Raw genomic sequence first — 20,402 nt, 5'->3', positions numbered from 1 at the left:
ATACACTTTTATTTCTTTTTCGAGAACATCAAACTATTCCACAAATTCTATTTAGCTTGCAAATGAGTTTAATTGTTAAATTTTGAAAATAATTTACGCATTACCTTTTAGTTATTTATGTTAAATATAACAGAAATACCCAACCACGTTGAAGGTTATTTATTTTAAAAAAATGATTATTAGCCAGACTGAAAACATTTTATTAAGATCATATTTTTCTTTCAACATAAGATTTAGTACTTAAAATTTACAAAAACATGTACTGGTTGTTATCGGAGATTTTTGTATAAATAATTAACAGTTTTAGACTCATTATATTATTTGTTTCATTTATAACGTAAGTACTTTACATGACAATTTTATAATATACTTTACTTATCTAAATTTTACGTACATGTCCTTAATGGTGATAATTGCTTAACTATGCATTGTTTCCTAATTACATGAACCAGTATTTTGGTAATAAAAAAAGGTTTTATTGATTTTGCTAAATAATATTTAATCTGTTTTCAATGATTCATTTAATCAATTTTTTTAATTTGTAAATTGGAATTTTGGGTACAATTATGATTTTTCTTTAGGTGATTGCAAAAGGCGCGGATAATACTAGAGTATGAAGTATTGTCACAGCAGCACGGGTAATGAAGTAAAGGATAAGTAAGCAAAGCGGGTTGAGGTTGAGGGGCATCGTTCTCGAAGACCGGTCTGCGCGGGTGGTGCGGCGGGTGCGCGTGGGCAGGGAGCATTGTGCGGTGCGGGCGGGGCATGCGTCAGTCGCGCAGCGAGCGCTATATTACAAGTACGTCGGGTGGCGCCGCGCCAGCCCGTCGCGTATCAGTGTTGTGTCACAGCGGTGGGGCCAGGTCGGTTTCGAGATTTTTTCGGTCCGATAAAAAACCATGGCTCTTAATTCGGACAGTGAACAGAAATCGAACCTGGTCCTCCGCGTAGACCAGGATTCGGACTCAGTTCTACAGTCTTTATTCGACACAGTGCTTAAGCCGGACTCAAAGCGACCGCTACAGGTGCCTCTACGTATGCGACAGCTTCCAAAGTCGTTCTTTAACCCGCCGTCGACCGGTTCCAAGTCGCCATCCGTGTCCCACTCGCGAGAAAACTCGGCTGATTCGGCGTTCGGTTCGTCGTCTGCGACAGGCGCTGCACCGGTGTCGCACTCTAGAGCACACTCCTCACCGGCCAGCTTGCAACAGACTTATGCAGCAGGGCAACAAAGCCAGCAAGCACCTCTACTGCATCAACACTCAAAACAGAGATCGTATGATGTCGGCACTCATATTCCGGATGATCTTGGTCCGCTGCCGTCCGGTTGGGAACAAGCTCGCACTCCAGAAGGCCAGATATATTATCTCAAGTAAGATGTTATATTCAATAAGATTATGTTATTTAATTCATATAAGTTTCTCACACATAAAATCACGTATAAAGAGTGGTAAAGCCAGACTAGCGAATTTTACAACGGAGACTGCATCTCCGTTTAGCATTTGGTCGGGTGGTTATCATTCGCTAATATATCAGCTGAAGTCCTAATAACTGCTTCTAAAATAATCTTATTTACTTTATTTGTAAAATTTGCTTTAAATCACAGCAACTGAACATTTTGCCAAACAAGTTACCTGACCGTTATTAGTTTATTTATGATTTTTGTTACAAGAATATTATTAGTACACAATTACATAATTTATTTTTAACTGTCGGTATAGTCTTCTAAGGTTTGTGTGAGTTCTAATTTAAAATTTGGTATGACAGTTTACAATGAACTCTTATTGTATTTTAATTATTAATAATAGTTAATTGGTTAATTAAGGCTAACATAGTTGTGGAAGCCGATGGTCAGGTTAGCAAAAAGTATATTTTTATAATCTTTGTTATCACTTTAATCGTATGTAATGATCGATTTGTATAAACTCTCATTTATCAGCAGGTGATAGCAAACAAGTAACAGGTGACGGATGCTATTCTATTATTATTATTTTAATTACATAACATATTGTAATTTTAGATATTTTATTACATTTACAGTTATCAATTACTAAAATATGTAGTGAATTGATTTACCGATAAATTTTCGAACCATAATATGATATGGAACAACTGGCTGTTGTCAACGATTTTTGAATGGAGAGAGTAGTAGAAAGTTTACACCTGATAATTGATTATTTCAATAGTCCATTATTATTTACATCAGTCTTGGGAATGAAAAAAATACAATTGCACTTGTGAAAACCTTACTCTGTTTACTAAATAAAACCACATTCGTAGTCTTTTACTTTTTGATGTTCTGCCGCTCTGTCTATATTACGTTTAAATCAGTTCTTTTCTTTAAAAAATAGACGTTTGAATCTGTAACAATAATTTACAATGTAAACTAATTCCAAGGTAACCTAAACAGAAGCATAAATATGGTTTCTGTGAATGAACGGATTTGCGCTAGTTGAACGGTTACTTTGCTTTGTTTTCATCGAGGCTTTACTTGTTACAAGACAAATTATTTATGTAAAGGGAAGTTACGTAATTTTTTTTAAATGAAGAATATTTACGTACTTAAAATTGATACTTTTTTCAAATTTTAACATTTGTCCATTTATAAATAAAATAAGCTAGCGGTTAATATGTGTAGCAAAAAAGACGAATTTTTAGTTAAAAAAAAATTCATATGGGGCGGTCATAATTCACAAAGTGAGTGCAACCAAACGGGGTGGCAGTGTGTAGTGTAGTCAGAAATCAAATGCCGACTTAATGCTAAAGGATATTTTTATGAGGGTTTTATATGGATGTAGATGGGTTCATGTCCTGGCTATTTTGTAGCCTGATTCAAACTAGATCCGAGGATAGAATATGTAGTAAACGTATATAATTTTTAGTCTTCATTTAACAATCCATCTCAAAATACGTTTATGAAAATAAATGTTAAGGGGCTATACAGTTTTAGTATTTATAATATTGATAAATAAGCTAAAGGCGTACTTTTTGTTAATAACTGCGTCCAAACCAATTTCTTTTCTCAAAAAATGCCATTTACATAATTTAAGTTTTTAATTATTTGGCATTAAATGATTTAAGACGTAAGACTTTTATCCGTGTGTAGTATATGTTTTATAATAAATACGTTTTTAAAAAAAATATGTATTCATATTTCAAAGTAAATGTATACAACAACACAAATGTATATAACAATTTGTCGATTTTTTTGCCACGGTTATATTATATTGCTTCTACGATTTATGCAGTGTGCATGCTAAAGAAAATGCTATAACTTATTTTTAACCATATGCATGTGTGAGGTTTGAATTTTAATAATTTGTTATTAAATATCCTTTTATTACAAGTTAATTTAACGTTTACTACTTAATTACACGGGATTTATTAGAAAATCGAAATGACTGATTTCCGATATTTGTGAAACATTGATGACATTACAAATGCGGGTTTAATTTAATGCTAATTATATAAAATAAAATGTTTTAAAATAATATCCATTTCTGCATGTGACAGCTCCACTGACTCGGTGTTGCAATGTTAAAAAAATGTAAATAATTGTCGCCACGTACGAATATTACAAAGAAAGAAACATAAGTGTTAAAACAAAATCTTAAAAGTAATTAAGTAAGTATTCTCCCACATATATGTTCTTTTGTAAGATGATAGTAAGACTACTTATCTTTTTATCACTGTTATCACGAGCTCTACGCTGAAATATAGTCGTAATTTATTATCTTATCGCAATCGAATAGGTAGGTTACTTTTCGTCAGAGCACACTCACGATAAGACCTGATAAAGCCACAAAAATGATTCATTTCTTAGGGAAGAACGATTAGGCTGCTTGAAATGATCATTGTTTCTCATTTTTATATATTTATTATACTAGAAAATTAATTTTTTGAAAATGATGACGTTGAAGAGAGTAAATGATATATCTTGGGAAAACTATTCTCTTTTTGCAAATTTCTTTTAGGTTAAAGGTGTTATGATTTTTGTGCTTTAATACCTCCACTGAATAGACGTTTCCGATCTCACCAACGCACAGAACTGATGGCCGCTGAGGCCTTTAGAGACCACAGAGCCGTTAGAGCAGTGTAGGAAGTGTACACAGAAGGTGGACCGAGGAAATCGTTTAGGTCGTCGGATGACCCTTGATGCAGGCCACTTCCAGCCTATCCTTTTTGAGTTCTTATTAAGTCTTATACGTCCTACGACTGAAATGATAATCGTTAATACATATTAACCATTATCATTACAGTACATACGTATGTACTGAAATTGTAATAAATGACAATTATATGTAAGTGCTTTCATTTCTAACATTATTTATCACTTCACCGCTTGCTTTACTTTTTCAAATTAACCAAATTAAAAATCCAATGACTACCTATCTAGAAGAAATCGCGGTATATGATACGATCGCCCTGTGTATTTCCGTTTATGTACAATAAAATGACAAAAAAATATGAATGGTGCGTTCTCCGAAGCGATTCAAAAGCGCGGCGGCCTCCCAATCCAGTGAAATAGAATTGTGCATCGGTCCGAGCTGAGGGCTCTCTCGGGAGCCTGCAAGCTTCGCTACCTTAAAGTAGATAGGCACCATTTCAGTCATGCAGTTTCGACCAAAAAAAAACTAACGAGTGTTCGTAAAAAATTGACATTAAGAATTTACCTAAATTAGGTATATATTGTTATTTTGAATGTTTAATGTTTAATATACACGGAAAAACAAAACAAGGAGGCCGATCGATTGATTTAAACAGATATAGCTTACTTCATTGATCTAAATTTGATGTAAATAGATCCTTCAAGCTGGTGCTGGTTGAGTTTAAAATAATTATATCGATAATCTATAATAACTTGTTGGTTGGCGCCGATGCCATTGCAGCTAGGTTACGTTTTGCTTGCGTACTGTCTAGAATAATACCGCATATGTGTGGGTAGGACGGTTACGGTGTTCATTGTATAGTTTTAATAACAATAAATATTTTGAAATAGAAAGTATTAAAGTTTTTGTTCAGTTTTAAAGATAATTATCAATAGATGTTCCATTTTCAGTCTTTGTAATATAATAAGCGGAAGACTTACATTTGGTTAGTTAAGAAATACAAAACGTAACAGCAATAGTCAGTGAAACGCTCGACGCGTAGTCGTTTCCACGGGGCGTGGACGACAGCCAATGCAACATCAAAGCTTTTGCCACCTCGTAAATAAACCTTACCGGTGAAACTAGCTATCACGAAAAATAAAAAACGAAGACGATTAAAGTATCTTGTATCAGATTTAATTGATGCATGATGTTTTATAATTAATTAACTTAGAAGATGGCCGAAACATAATTAATTTCGTTATAAAATTATCATAGATTAAAATAACTGCTATAAAAATATCTCGAGAACCTAGTTAAGATTAAGATATTTTTTTGAATACCAGCATCGAGTAAATTCGTTCCTTATAAATGACACTTAAGAGTTTTCTTAAATCTTTTGCTTCCTATTGTTTGTTGATATAACTTGCTTCTTCACAGAGGCGTTATTACCGTATGTCATTAAATGATTTCGTTAACTCGTGTGAAACCTGTGATATTTCAAATATCAAAGTTATTAAATTAGACAACCGCTTGGCTCTCCTCTCGAAAGCGCTGTCGCGGCGTCGCGATGGGCCATTGCAAGCGGTGCGTGTCTTCCGTGTCAGCAAATAGTATTGCGTATCATTTCTTAATTGCAAGTTGGGTCGATGGTTTATAAGCTCCTAAGTGCGTCTCGCCTGCGAAATGTTTGCTTCAATTATTATTGGAATGGAGGGTAATTCTCAGTGGTTTTGTTCGGCTAGACTTGGCGATGTTCCGAAACGGGTAGCGATGCAAATTGCCTTGGCGGTCGCCCAACGCGGCGGTTATCAAGCCCAGTAGCTTTAGCGCGTTGCACCTATCTGTTGACTCTTGACCTGCAACTTTTAGGCCCTACATGTCACGCCAAAACTTCGCACTTGTTGGCTAACTGAAACCAGTAAATATTTTTAGATATACATAAAGATTAATTTTTTTCAACCAATTTCATTCGTCGTCTAAAATATTCTTGTATTTCATAATATCTCGACGTGGAATATACTTTATGTAAGGTACAGTAATGTGTAAAGTCTTGCGAGGACACGGGTTATTCAAAATAAAATATGTGATTATTACATGTTCCACTACACTGCGTCACATAACTTTAAGTCATTTCTTTAATGTTTTGCATTTCATAAACTGTATTAGATTTCTGTGATTCTTTACCGAAAATAAAATTTAAAAAAAACACGTCTCGTAAGATGTAGATATTGCATTCCACAATGATTAAAAACGGGCTTTAAAAACCAGCGAGTCTTGAGAAATATCTTCATTGCCTGAGATGCATTCATTCTTAGTATATTTTAAGAAATATATTTAGTATATATATATACTAATCTAACCTAACTAAGTATATGGATGTTTGTATGTACAAGTTGAGTAACCGCTTTTTATCCTTATTCTTTATTTCTATTCTTACTATGAAAATTTGTTTTTTTGCACTACTATTAAATATTTTTAAAACCATTATTCTAAACGGTTTTTATTATTTGTGACTATTTTTTTTATTTTTTTTGTTAATTAAGTTTAGTTTCATGTGATTTGGTATTTCGTTATTATTATTGCCTGTATGGAAATGTACGTCGTATTTGATCAGTGGTCATACAATAAACTAAGCGATTGGGGCTCAAGTTAAATTTCCTTTTAAGTGTCGCCCTTAGAATCTTTAATAAGTGGAATTGCTTGCACTGAATACAAAAGATTATGTGTCGCGTACGAAAACAGACGTGTAAGTTCATTCAACTTTTTTATATGAACAAGAAATTCTCTACAGGTTCATTCTTATTTTATTAGGTAAAATGAAAAAAAAATTCTCTTTTTTGTTATCAAATAAGATTATGCGGATGTCACTTTTGGTATTTACAATCTTCACCATTTTATTATAGGTGGAATCCTTTTTCAAAGTTTTGTAAGAGATGTAGTTCTGTTTATAATATTAAAAACATATACTATTTCAGAAAAAAGAACACTAAAACTGTAACTAAGACTTTCCGCGAATCACGGTCAAGTAGTCACATGCATAACAAGTAAACTTATCGTAGTGTGTTCACAACGATAACATTTGAAATACAGCTCGCTATCGCTTTCCAAGAACCCGTCCGTTCGTTTAGTTGTCGGAGGCGACAGGTAGCCAGCCATAGCTAACGGAACTTTCGTCGAGACTACAATTTGAGTTTTCGAACAATGTTATATTGTACTTGAAAACATATCTGCAACTATTGTTTTAATGATTAAAAACAGAAAGAATACCTGCAAAAGATTCCTATCAAGAGAAAGTTGATCGATAAAATCCTTCACACTAAAATTATTGCATAGTTGGTGCAGTGGACAAGTATTAGTTTTATCTCTGCTGCGTCAATAATTGCTTGGTCCCTCCACGTTATGTAAGACTTTGTGTTGTGTTAATAATTATTATAAATTTCTTAAACTAATGCCAAAGTCCTGTAATATTAAAGTTTCATCCAAAAAATGTTACAATTTTTAAAACTGTGACATATACATTTACACATATGTATTAATTAAGTCTTACGTTAAAACTAAATTTATTTCCGCAAGATTTTCGACCATCGGTTGTTGAGAAAAAAATACAATTTTCTTTGCGACGTAAATTGAAACAACAAAGTACTCGTTCAGTTTCCACGCTCTGATTATTGGATGTTGGCTCTAGACAGTATCTTTATCGGAATCGATCTGTAACGTAGTTCGGTGGAATAGTGAGTTGTTAGTACAAATAGTTAACTCTATATTAATTAAAGAAATAGATTATGAAAGTCATAAATGAATGCCATTGAAGGACTGAAATAGAGCTCTTACTCAAATAACTGCAAATGTTCAAAACTGCTAAATAATATTAATTGTATTAGTCATCGAGTTATTAAATGTATAAGTTATATTCGTTTTAAAATATCTTCTGTTTTTTTGTACTAATTTCGCCTTTTTTATTAAAAAAGGGGAGACACGCAGTAATTAATAAGACCATTGTTTAAAAGAGTTTAGTGATTAACTGGCAAATATAAAAAAGACAGTGTTACGTGTTTTAAGTGATGATGTAGTCTCCATTAGTAGTTTTATATAATATTAATTTACTTTTACTCCTTACGACGCAAAGTAAATTCGAATTCACGAGATATATTTATTTAGATTTCCTTTTAATTTTGTTTTCCTTAAATGCATCATTTAGTCTCGTTACGTATGAACAAATTCTGTGAAAAAAAAATTAAAATGTTTTAACTATTAACACTTGCAGTTTTTCTTTCTATGATTGAAGTTTTACGGATTTTATCCACTACGAACGACTTAACAATGGCCAATACTGACAATACATTGTCTGATATTTTGTAGACACTTCCAACAGAAATGGCTCCGAAATGACATTTTGATAACATTCATTAAAAATGTTTTCTTTTTTCTTTCATGAACTTCTTTTAATATTATGTTGTAAATTTTAGCGTTGATGATAAATTTTTTTTAACCTTTATCGTTATATTTTTCTCTTTTATATTTTTCTTCGTCAAAAAAAGCTTTTCGGTGTGTTCTACTTCGCCAAACCTTACTTCGGCGATAAATCTGACGAATGAATGCCTGCAAACATAACATCGAAATGTTTTGCGTTACGTTATGTCCAGAGACGGGTCTTTACATTAGGAGAATTATACAAAGTTCGCTTCTCCAAAAGTAGATATATACGTTCTGGCAATGAATTTAATGAACCGTCCAAAAAAAACTTTTTGAGGTTCTGATGAATAGCAAGCTTAATAGCAAACGGCAAACAGGCAAACGTGGTATAAATACATTATTACTCGTTTTATCTTTGGTATATTTTATAATCTTCTAATGGTACCCGAAACAGTTAATTATTAGAAAACTAAAAAAGATTATAAAGGAGTCAAAAATACCAGGGATTAGTATCATAATGATTTTCTTGTGACAAATGGACGTTTTGTAACATGAAAAATTGTAATATCGGCGTTTGAAAGAGTATCTATGTGTTTTATTCCCACGTTCTTCTCCGTAAAATTAACATTCCGATCCTAGCAATAGCATATGGAGAAAATTGAAACCAATAATACTTATAAATTATTTAATTAAATGTACCTTATTTGTATCTGAGTTCTGACATTTCGAAAGATTAAAAAAAAATATCATTGGTATCTGAAGCCTGCCTTATCCTTATGTGTTCCTCGCCTTTTTTAATAATTATCTGGCCCAGTCAATATGACGTAAAACAAATGAATAATCAATACTGTTCAAATTTCTACACATCTTTTAATATGTGCTTGTTTCTACGATGTTCATGCCATAACAATTAAATTTGGTTTACTTTAAAGTCATAGTACAAGATAAAACAGATAATTTATATTAATAATTATGCATAACCTGTAATTTCTTAATCGCAAATGTTACCTTGCTTTAAAATTCTTATTATTTATAGTTTGTTGTATCTATATAATCGATTCGAGTATCTTAACAGGTACACTAAAATGTTTAAACATTTTTTTTATGCCATAAATATTCATTCCGTAAAAGACAACGTTACTATTGTGGATTAGATTGTAGCCCAGTTATATAGCAGCAGCGTGTAGATACTATTATATCACATCTATAATTCCCCTATCATCATATGGTATCGTTTTTTTCTACCATTTTTATTCCGTTTCGTGCATATAGTCGTCGTCGCAACCTATAGACGCCCGCAAGTCATAGGCCTTCCCCCAAAGAAATTTTTGGGGGAATATACCATAATCCCCGCGTTTTATAGACAGGTTGGCGATCGAGTATTGGTAATTCATAAAATGTGGATTTTATAGGATGTATGTTAGGAATCAAGCCGCGACCTATGCTCGCAAGTCTCAGTCCTCTACCGCTGATCATGTGTTACTATCTACACAGAAATAAAGAAATGTTCAAATGAAAAGAATGCTTTTTACTTTTATATTATTCTCAAGCTATTGATACACCTCAGCCGTACCCTCAAGGGTAGATCTTTGTTCGCCGCGCCACTTTATTGAATCGTATGGACACAGATGGTTCTCATCGGATTGTGTCATCGGTATTAATATGCTCCAATAATACTTGTGGTCAACAATGCCGTCTGTTCTGATAGAGTGGGGCCGAGTTTTCACTCGGACCACACTAGTTGAAACTTACATCTACTTATTATTAATTACTTCGAATAATAATTAATGTTGACACATCTGTAACTAAAGATTGCAATTAATATTACGACCATATGACATTTGAAAACAATGTAATATTTATATCACAACACCGAAAATTTATATACTTTTGTAATCATTATGTTATAAAAAAATAATTCATGAATGTGATTCAATAAAAAATTACACAATAAATGATGGCCAAAAGACAGGTATATTTACTTTTTATTGAATTACAGAGTGGTAACATTAATGACGCATTTTTAAATGTAAATACATAAAATCTTATTTATTATCAATTTGTTTTATAGGTAGTTAATTTTCTTAAAATTTTTCAAAAATTCTACGTATAAAAGATCCATTTGTAAATAAATTTAAAATGTTTTGAATAATTTCAAGCGGTGACATAGGTTTATTGTGTGTGTAAGTACAGTTCAGAGTATCTCCATGCCTAATTGTGAGATCAAAAGGGGTCAAGTGTGTACATTGACAGGCGCTTTAGGGCTAACGTCATGTTAAGTCCTGAATGAGGCTAGCTACAAACAATTATGGAAGCTCTTCGGGAGATGACGTAAATGTTCTTTTACCCTTACGATATATTTTAATATTATACGAGATATTTATTATCAAATATTTTTATTTTCCTCTGCCTCTCGTATAGACGTACAAAATATACCTCAATATAATAGATACGTGCCATAGAAAATCAAATAATTTTTTGAAATTAGAGCAGTCTATAATGTCTTCAATATTTCAGTTCTTTATGATTTTAGGACATGAAATTTGTATTAATAATAATATACCTTGTCCATATGTTCGTTGTCGGAAGACGCTGGACGCAGGCCGCTTCCAACAGGTTCTATTTGAAATATATAAGAAGGTCTACGTTCAATGTTTGACATCCTATGGCTGATATGAGCACGATGAAGTTAATGTATTGTTGTTTATCATAAATGACTTTATATCGTTAGTATACAGCTTATAAACTTGCTGTTACCATTTTTTTATCTTCTTCAAATATACTAGTATATAAATACATAAATACAAAGCTAATCTATCGTTTCTTTGTTGGCAACTGGATTTTCGTGACATTTAATTTTCGCTGAATTTAAAATAAAATACTGCCACTATATGTATTTTCCTGTTTATAGTTCATCGATACCTGATCTCGTCTTCATGGTTTTAATTAAAATGTTTTTATTTTTATTTTATACGTTTATACTTGTGTGTTAATATTCATAAAAGCACACTTAGTCGTTTAATGTATTCGACCGGTTTCTGCGTCCGCCTCGCATGAATGTGTACCGGCCTTAAGGTTAGCGAGGAAGGTGTAGTCAAATCTTTGCACACAATATTACAATTTTATGACATATAATGACAACTTTTTAACAGAATCTATTACTTATATGCAAGCATATAATCTATGATTATAGAGTAAAGGTCAGTTAAGAACGGATTTTGCGAAATTCCATTCGTTTAGAGGAGCGTTCATTAAGTTCACGAATCGGGCGGGGGACCGTTAGTATTAATATTTGAAAATCGAAATTATATAAGACATTGTACATTTAAAATAAAATAATATAGCTGTGATATGTCGGACTAGAAGATAATTTTTATTTGGCAATAAAAGAAAAGAATTACCGATATTTTACATATGTTTAAAGTTATAGAGGGCTACAACCTTCAGGACTGAATTATTTTCCGTTTTATTTATATAACATCTCTTCTTTAACAATCTCTTTCTGCAAGTTTTCCTGAGTGAAGAAAACTGTAAAAATTCATAAAGATTATTTATACTTTATACAAATTAATATAGATCAAATTTTAGGATCAAATGTAAGAAAAAAAGTTTAATCCACATTTTATTGATTAAACCCATCACAATCTGGTAAGTGAATGTACTTGAAGTCCATATAAAGTACTAACTGTTCAATGTCAGCAATTATCTCCTTTAAAAATGATTTAATACGCTTCGCTTTTTTATCACATAATTATTGCTATCTGTGTAGTTATCGTCTCGATAAAGAGGACTCAATCATAATCAAATAATACAAATGGCGCCACGATTGTGTTCGGAAAAATAGTAATAATTATTTTTATCGTGAAATGATGATATGAAGGAACTTTGTACAACAAAAGTGGCGTCATGATCCATGTGGAATTCATCAAGAAATATCAAAGATCAAAGTTCTCTATCCGTGAATTTTTTTTATGCACTTTACATATAGTTCATGGTGATTACCACACATACTAGAAAATTGTTTAACATTATCCATCTTTTGATATTATAATCGATAATAGACTTGTTCAGTCAATAAGACGATTTTATAGCATATAATGCTCTGATATTATCAGAAAAATGTAAAGATATGAAAGTACTTGAAGATTTCAATAATATTTGGTCTCCCTTGATCCTGACCTTTAGGTAAGAAATTTAGGCAGTTAGTTGTCCATAGGTGCACACAGGTGATCCCTGTATCCTTGTCGTTAAGCGTCGAACTTATAAAAAATTGCCAAGTATTCTGACATGAAATTATTTTTGCGCAAGCAATCATGTCAAATGATAACTCAGTCGACATTACATGTCGACTGAGTTATCATTTGACATGTGTTGAAACATGTTAATTGCGTTAAAAACTATTATATGCGTGGGTAACATTTCTTGATTTTACATTTTTATTAAATAAATCCATTTATTCGTATATATTTTCCATTCAGAAACAAGATTTACGTTTGTCACCATTTTTAATATGAACGTAGTCGAAGACATACTCTTTCTTATAAAAAACCTTGACCTATAACAATTCACATATTATTTCTGGTTTTTTGTGGTAATACTTCCTCGTTCGATACTTTTAAATGTTGCGGTCATGAATAGAAATATTATTTTAGAAGGAAAAGGAAATAATTTGGTATAATATTGATATTATAATATTCTTTTTAAAAAAGTGCCGTTCCAGTCTTTTTTTTGCTGGGCTTTTCTATAAACTTACCACGTTTTTCATGAAACATCCTAAGCCACATTTGAAACTGGTGTCAATGCAAGAACATGCATAATCATAGGTTAAATAGAAATCAGTCTAAAGACAAAAATCGTCAGGTAAACGAGAATAATCAACACATAAGTTGAGTATAAACGCATTTTTAGCTTGTACTAACCAAAGAGATAAGAGGTATTTTGCTTTATTAAATCTGTCCGGAAATACAATGTAGTGTTAAAGAAAGAAGTCGGTAAAGAACTAAAAAATGTGTTTGAGGACCGGAACTTGCGATCCGAGGTGGTCGATTGTAGGGATACAATCTTATATGACTTTGTACATTAATTTTATAGGATTGCCATTGCTATGCCAGCGAACTCTGCTTATCATAATAATACACTGGCGATCGCCAACCCTTCTGTCAAGTTTAGCGATTGTGGTATGTCGCCAATGGATACTTTTGGGTGAGATCTATGCTTTGCTGGTACATCTATAGGCCGAAACGACGAGGAAAGCTAATAGTTGCTTGTTACTTGCTAGATGTTTTAAAATATTACTGTTGGTGTCGAACATAAGATGCTCCTAATAAAGTATTGTATTGAAATTTGTTTTAATTGTCAAAATTATGTAGTGACAACTACTCGTATAAGATGACAGACAATATGTATGTCAGAAAAAAAGCCTCAGTAGTCAATACTAGTATCCTTGGCTTAGCTATAACTGAAGTTTAATATTTTTTTAATTATCTCGCTGCTTCTAGTTGCTACCTAGTTAGTTTTTATCGTCACCTATTAAATGATAATTACACAGGTTTTATCAACGCTGATAAAAACTGTCATAAATTCTTTAACGGTTTTTTATAATTAGTAAAATGTTTGGTTTAAAAATTAATACAGACGGTAATCTTTATGATGAGATTCTTTTTAATTAATATTTAATTTAAATATTCATTGAATAAATTAATTATTCACTAACATAATTAATTTTGTTAAAAGAGTTATCGTTCTGTCGCAATACTACAGAAAATAATAACAGACGAAACATTTTCAGGATAATCAGTTTGTTAATTGAATTAATGTCTTTATGATAAACAACGATTATTTTTTACCAACAATAAATTCTTTTTCACATGCAAAACTAGTACACTGCGAATTTTCATTTTAAGGCTTTTGTAATTATATTATTATATCTTAACTCACCTGTTCACGGGTTTTTTTTTTGATTGACGTCAAACATTTGACAGCTAGGGACAAGAGTTTTTATTATCTTTTTTATAATATCTGTTGTATAAGAAAGGAAGTATTGTTTTCAATTTGCAAATACTAACTTTATTATAACCTTCTTTGTTTTTAATTGAAATTAATAAAACATATTCTAAATTCATCGAGGTGACCCGGAAATCATTATTAATTAAATGACTAGTCAATGGTTTTACAATAAAGGGTTTTCGTCGTTGGAGAGTTTTGTAAACCCTTACGGGTAGTTATCGCGCTTTTAGGTGGGGCATTGGGACCGGCGTCGTGGATGGCGGCGCCTCGTTCGTCTTGTTTACGTCTAATTTTGGCGCGAGCGCCGCGACACCGCCTCTCCCCGTGCCCCTGCTCGCCCTGCGACCGCCTGCCCATTGAATACTGCGCGTGCGGTTATTTCGGCATAGCGGACGCCGCTACACGACGTACCACGACGTTTTGCGAACTTATTTTCGTTACATATATATAGTGTATCTTAAATGGATTATAATTATTTTTCAATACAATATTCTTTTAGTTATAAGTTAATAATTCAACTACCAATCGTTTAGCCCAGAGGTTCAAACACTTTTCCTCATAGATTACTTTCAATTTGCCTGGTTTCGGTGGAACCACAGCTGCTGCTTTTCTACTATATTCCCAAAACTTTAAAAAAAAATCAAAATTAGATGTGCAAATTTGTGTTCCGTAAATATGGAATATGCAAGTTGTAAAACAAGTAACTGCCGCTTAGCTTTTGTAAAAATTGCCCTCATACGTAGGTGAAGTCAAGCCAAAATTTTTGTTCTTCACTATCGAAAGCTTATACATGTTTGTGGACCTCCGATAACAAATTGTGAAGCTCTATTTTCTGTTACTCCCACGTAGACCTCTGGACTACTTTGGTAACTACTAATTTAGGTAATGTTTTGTCTATATTTAACGAAAGAAAACATCTGTTTTCCTCAGTTTTGAGTTTCTACCTAATAATCTCTTTTCCTATTAATTAAAACGTTTGAGAATGTAATTTGAAGTTTTCATGTTACTTTATAAGTTGTGCTAGGTGTACCAACTTTTACAATAATCACATAGAGTATTTTACGTAATTTGCATTGACAATTATTAATTAAAGTTGATATTTTTGTGCACATTTTTTAATTAATTTTCATGACCAAATCACTTCTGGTTTATTCATTTAGTCAAACGCACAGAGATTAAATAAAAAAAATATCCATCGCAAAAAGAAATTTTGAAAGTAATTTGTGTATAGGAGTGTGAAAGATAATTAATTTGTTCCACATTGGAACTTTTAACAAGACAACTTTATATAACTCTATTTTATTTTCAACTCCACTCTGCTTCGCAAGGTATTATAGTTATAGAATATATATAGACGTAGCTGGAAACTCCACAAAAACACATCTTTTAAACAAAAATTAAACAATGTCGATGTATATATTTTCTTTGTATCTGTTTTGTTGTTGTATGTGTATCCATGTATCTGTATTATGTATATACATAACACAGGTAATCTCTTTATATTCATTTCCCCAACCCTTCATATCACTTTACAGCCTGGTCTATTTTCCTTAGTAACGAATCGCCGATTGGAATAAGACCAACTCTTTTACTACCTCCCTTGTCTGTTTCTTTCTGTATCTGTGTTGATGTACTTACAATAAAGAGTATATAAATAAAAGATAAAATAATTGTTTACCGGCCAAAAAATCGTATAAAATAAAAAAAATTATATTAACTTCGTAATGGTTCTTTTTCTTGTTTCGGTGTCAAAAAATAACGTCTTTTATTTTTATTTTTACAATTTATGTTGTGCATTTATTTACGTAACACAATAAAACCTATAATTTTGTTGTGTTACTGGAACATAAATCAAATTACTACACGGTAGGCGACGCTCGATATTATTATTATCGTTTTTATTAACTGTTTTTTTTATGCAAGAATATTTAGAATATCACAAAATACTTGATATAAATTTATTTCACATTATATATGTTAATAAATGAAAAATTTGAATTAATTTGTGTTTAATAGTAGGTTTTTAACACGGACTAATGTTAAAGTTATTGTTCATAATATGGTATTTTATAGCATCATTAGTTAGGTGGCCGAAAACTGAGGAAGCATGGAATATAAATTAAACCAACAATAAGATAAATGTAAAAAATATAATAATATTAAAAAAAATATATTAAAACGTATTTGTTACTACTGTGTCTTATGCTTGCGAACCTAGTGCAAAGATAAACAGTAAAAAGACGACGACAATGGCGACGGCTAAGTTATGCTAATAGACATATATTTGTAACTGTACTTCGATGTATATAATGATAATAAACGACTCAATAAATAATTCAGACAGGCTTTTTTAAACAGCAAACTATTATGAAAGAGCAAAGTGCACTGTTGCGGTTGAACATTTTTCTTGTAATAAATCGGAATAAAAAGAGTTAGGACTTGGGGGGAATTTTTGATTGTCAAATAATTTGGTAGATTGTTAGAAAAAAAGTGTAACATTTTTACGAGGAAATCTATTGACAGAAAGCTCTATAAAAATACACGTAATATTTCTGTGTCATTATATAGTTCGTAATAAAGTATTCCATGTTATAAAACTTTAATTATAAAATTCAGGGTTGAAAAAGAATAATACGGTGTGCCCGATGTTTTAAATTTAATTGAGTACGCTTAAAGAGCATCCGCCGTGTGTTTTTCACCTCACGGAGTTAACGAGCTTGGCTCTGTGATGTTACCGCAGTTAGCCTTGGAGGCTCCGGCTCGCTCCTGCTTCTCGGAATCGAACCCGCGGCCCCCGTCCCCCCGCGCGCACTCCCTTGTAATCGTCTCCCTGCCGGGACTCGCTTTGTAGCCCGTCTCAACATTTGCTTCTATTGAGAATAGTCGACATTTATCTCACGAATATATTTAAGGCACTAAAGATATCTCACTGATCTAATGTTCAAATATAATATATTTCAATTATAATATTCCTCTCACAATCTATTAAAAATAAAACATTGATGATTTTTTATTTAAAAGACCTTAAGAACTTTTTTTCACGACAATAGTATTTATTTAAAAATTGCCTTTATGCGATAATGACATTTTATAATAATTTGTATTTTAGTTATATTTTTGTTTTGGAATAACTGACTACCATTATTTTAACATTACGTGTCATTTTAATTATCAAATTGTATTTAATTGTCGTCGTTAAGATATTTTAATATTTTTTAATACTCTTCATATTTCTAGTGGTTTGAAAAGCCTTAAATAGACTAGATAAATTTAAATCCGATCATTAAATGAATTAAGTATCCAATACCTGAAAAAATACGAATTGAATATCGATAAACTGTTAATGAAGCTTCATAAAATCGGTAACAATAAAATATTTTCACATTAATTTATATATAGCCTTGTATTATTAATGAAAAAACATATTGAATGATAAATATTTTACTTTCTGTTATTAACTATGGCGCTCAAAATCTTTATCTCGGTAATAACATCTCGTCAATATAGCGGTCAATAAATTATGTGGCCGTTTTGGCGCCTCCCTGTGTGAGAGAGCAGAGTCGGGCGTGTTCGGATCGTTTTATTTTGTTACATCTAACTTCTTAATAACAAAGGGATTGATTTTTTCCTTTTCCGCCCCGGCTTTTGAGCGGCTTGCCGCGATTCTCGGTACCAGTGACAATCATCAATAATCACCAACAGTTTATGGACAGCCATTGTTGCATTTGTTATTTGTTATTGTATTTTATTACAAGACTTTCTGCCGCGACCAACCTCGCTCTGTCGAAAGTTAGTATTCATTAAATAAGATTGCAATTATTACGTTTTTAGTATATTTATTGATATAATAAGTCAAAGTTTCAACCCATAGATGCCCACTGCATGCCTCCCCTAAATGTCTTTGGGGCTAAGTACCATAATCGCCACGCTTGCCAAGCAGAGTTGGCGATCGCAGTATAATGTTATGGTACGCAGAGGACGGAGAGGATTTAACATCCTAATAATAAGTAATTTTCTTTGTGATGATTTATAATTCACGAAATTTTTTGTTTGATTACATCTTTACGAGGCCTTTATCTCGGTCTGCATGAGAAAAAAAAGTGTACTTTTTACTACTGTCCTCGCAATTTTTACATTTTTTCTCTATTTAGAACTTGTCTTTTCACTACGAAGAAAATTCTTAGCCGATAAATATTTATTTATATAGATTATTATTAAACGTTAACTTAACAACGTAAGAAACGAGTTAGCTATTAATATTTAAATTTTAATTACCTTTACATTTACCATTTTTATACAAATGTCTGGACGAAGATTTTGAAAGTTTTTGAAGTTTTTTTTGTAATGTATGTATTCCATTAAATTAACTAAATTTAATTCAGGATATTCGTGGGTGGCAGTGAACGCTTACGATGGTCTGGGCCGCTTGCTCGTCTTTCCTATAAAAAATCTTTCAAAGCCTTATAAACGGGCCCAACTTTTTTAATACCCAGTTTCCTTTAACATGGAAGCGAGATTTGATAACGCAGTTTAGCGTCACAGGTAGAATACAAAGGTGTTGTCAAATTCTTTTACAATGGGCAATTGCAAAAGAAAACTCCTGTGAAATATCCTAAAAATTATACGGTTAATTTATCGCGTTCAGGTTGATTGGTTAAGGTTTAAAAGCTTTAAGGGGGTAAGCTGTAGCTCATTCGCCAGGAAAAAGCTTTAGTGTTAGACTTTTTTTATACTATTACTACTATTACAATCACTGTACGAAGTTATCACTGAATGAAGTTATCACAGATTTTTTTTTCTATAACAATGCAGCGGGCAAGTCTGCAAGAACAGTAAAAAATAAATGATTTTATGTGTAGTAATTCGTATTAAATCATTCTGTATATGTACATCATAGATGAATTTGGTTCATTTCGCGTTTGTTTCAATTTAAAAGAAAGGTCATCATATATTTCAGATATGTTTTAAGTTAAAGAAATCATATTATATTCTTTCGTATAGTCCTTGAATTATCAGACAATAACGAGTCGAGCGAGGCAAATGTTACGAAAGTGGGAGCTGACATTTTGCATCTCGGGCGCGGTGTACACCGTCCCTTCTCGCTTAGAAGTAGAAGTTTCACAACTACGTGTTAGCATTGTCTCAAGGTGTGTATATATATATACACGTTGCCCTGTTTATCTACTTTAACCGTTCTTTCCATTGAGCCTGAGGGACAAATTTTATGCATTCAACAAATCGCGTGCTGGAAATGGTATGCATGCATATTGAGTTCAGTCATCTTTACGAAATAAGAGTGTATGTTTTTTTTTAATAATAAACCAAAAATGAATTTTTAAAATATGCTAGTCTCACGGAATATTTTTAAACTGGTTTCATCATATCTGTAGAAAAGTCTTTCATTGGTTAGTAACCATCACTAATCTTGACGTTGAAGAGCCCAGTCGTCGGTAATAGAAAAATTTTAACCGACACGAATCTCGAAGTGAGGCAGCATCGTTGCCGCGGGGGATACAAACGAAAAAGACAGAATATAAAGACTAATGAAAGAAAAGGATGTATATACGTACACTTTGGTACAAAGTCCATCGTGCTGAGAACAGTAAAGTGCAACTTGCACTACGATATAATGTTTTTTTTATAGTAAAACTATGTTTTTAAGAATAATGATAATAATTTAATTTTTCTGGGAAGGCTTGTCTATGACTTACAGCAAGCGTCTATCGAGTGACATATTGATTTATCGATTTATTATACAAAACAATAGTTTTTGCTACGAGATTTATAATGTTAATTATTTTGCCCTTTGCTTATGTCAAATAGTGTACGATGATAAAAATATTAATAAATCCGTAGGCGTAATAGGAACGAAACGAGAGAACGACAGACGTA

General features: G+C 32.1%; 1 protein-coding gene across 3 annotated transcripts in view; it reads left to right on the top strand.

Moving 5' to 3' along the window:
- Positions 1-768: 768 nt before the first annotated feature.
- Positions 769-20,402, top strand: part of yki (Transcriptional coactivator yki) — a 43,746-nt gene continuing 24,112 nt past the window's right edge. For 2 of the 3 annotated variants that reach the window (XM_068770586.1, XM_068770585.1), the window contains exon 1: positions 769-1,372. In XM_068770586.1, coding sequence (XP_068626687.1) covers positions 900-1,372 — 473 coding nt within the window. In that variant the 5' untranslated portion in view covers positions 769-899. The remainder of the gene's footprint in view (positions 1,373-20,402) is intronic. The other variant, XM_068770584.1, reaches the window with a different exon arrangement.

Source organism: Battus philenor, unplaced genomic scaffold (assembly GCF_028537555.1).
Source record: "Battus philenor isolate CCGP_79_NKW_IND1 unplaced genomic scaffold, ilBatPhil1.0.hap1 SCAF_3, whole genome shotgun sequence".
Classification (NCBI taxonomy): Eukaryota; Metazoa; Arthropoda; class Insecta; order Lepidoptera; family Papilionidae; genus Battus; species Battus philenor.
This window is presented reverse-complemented; position numbering and strand designations above follow the sequence as displayed.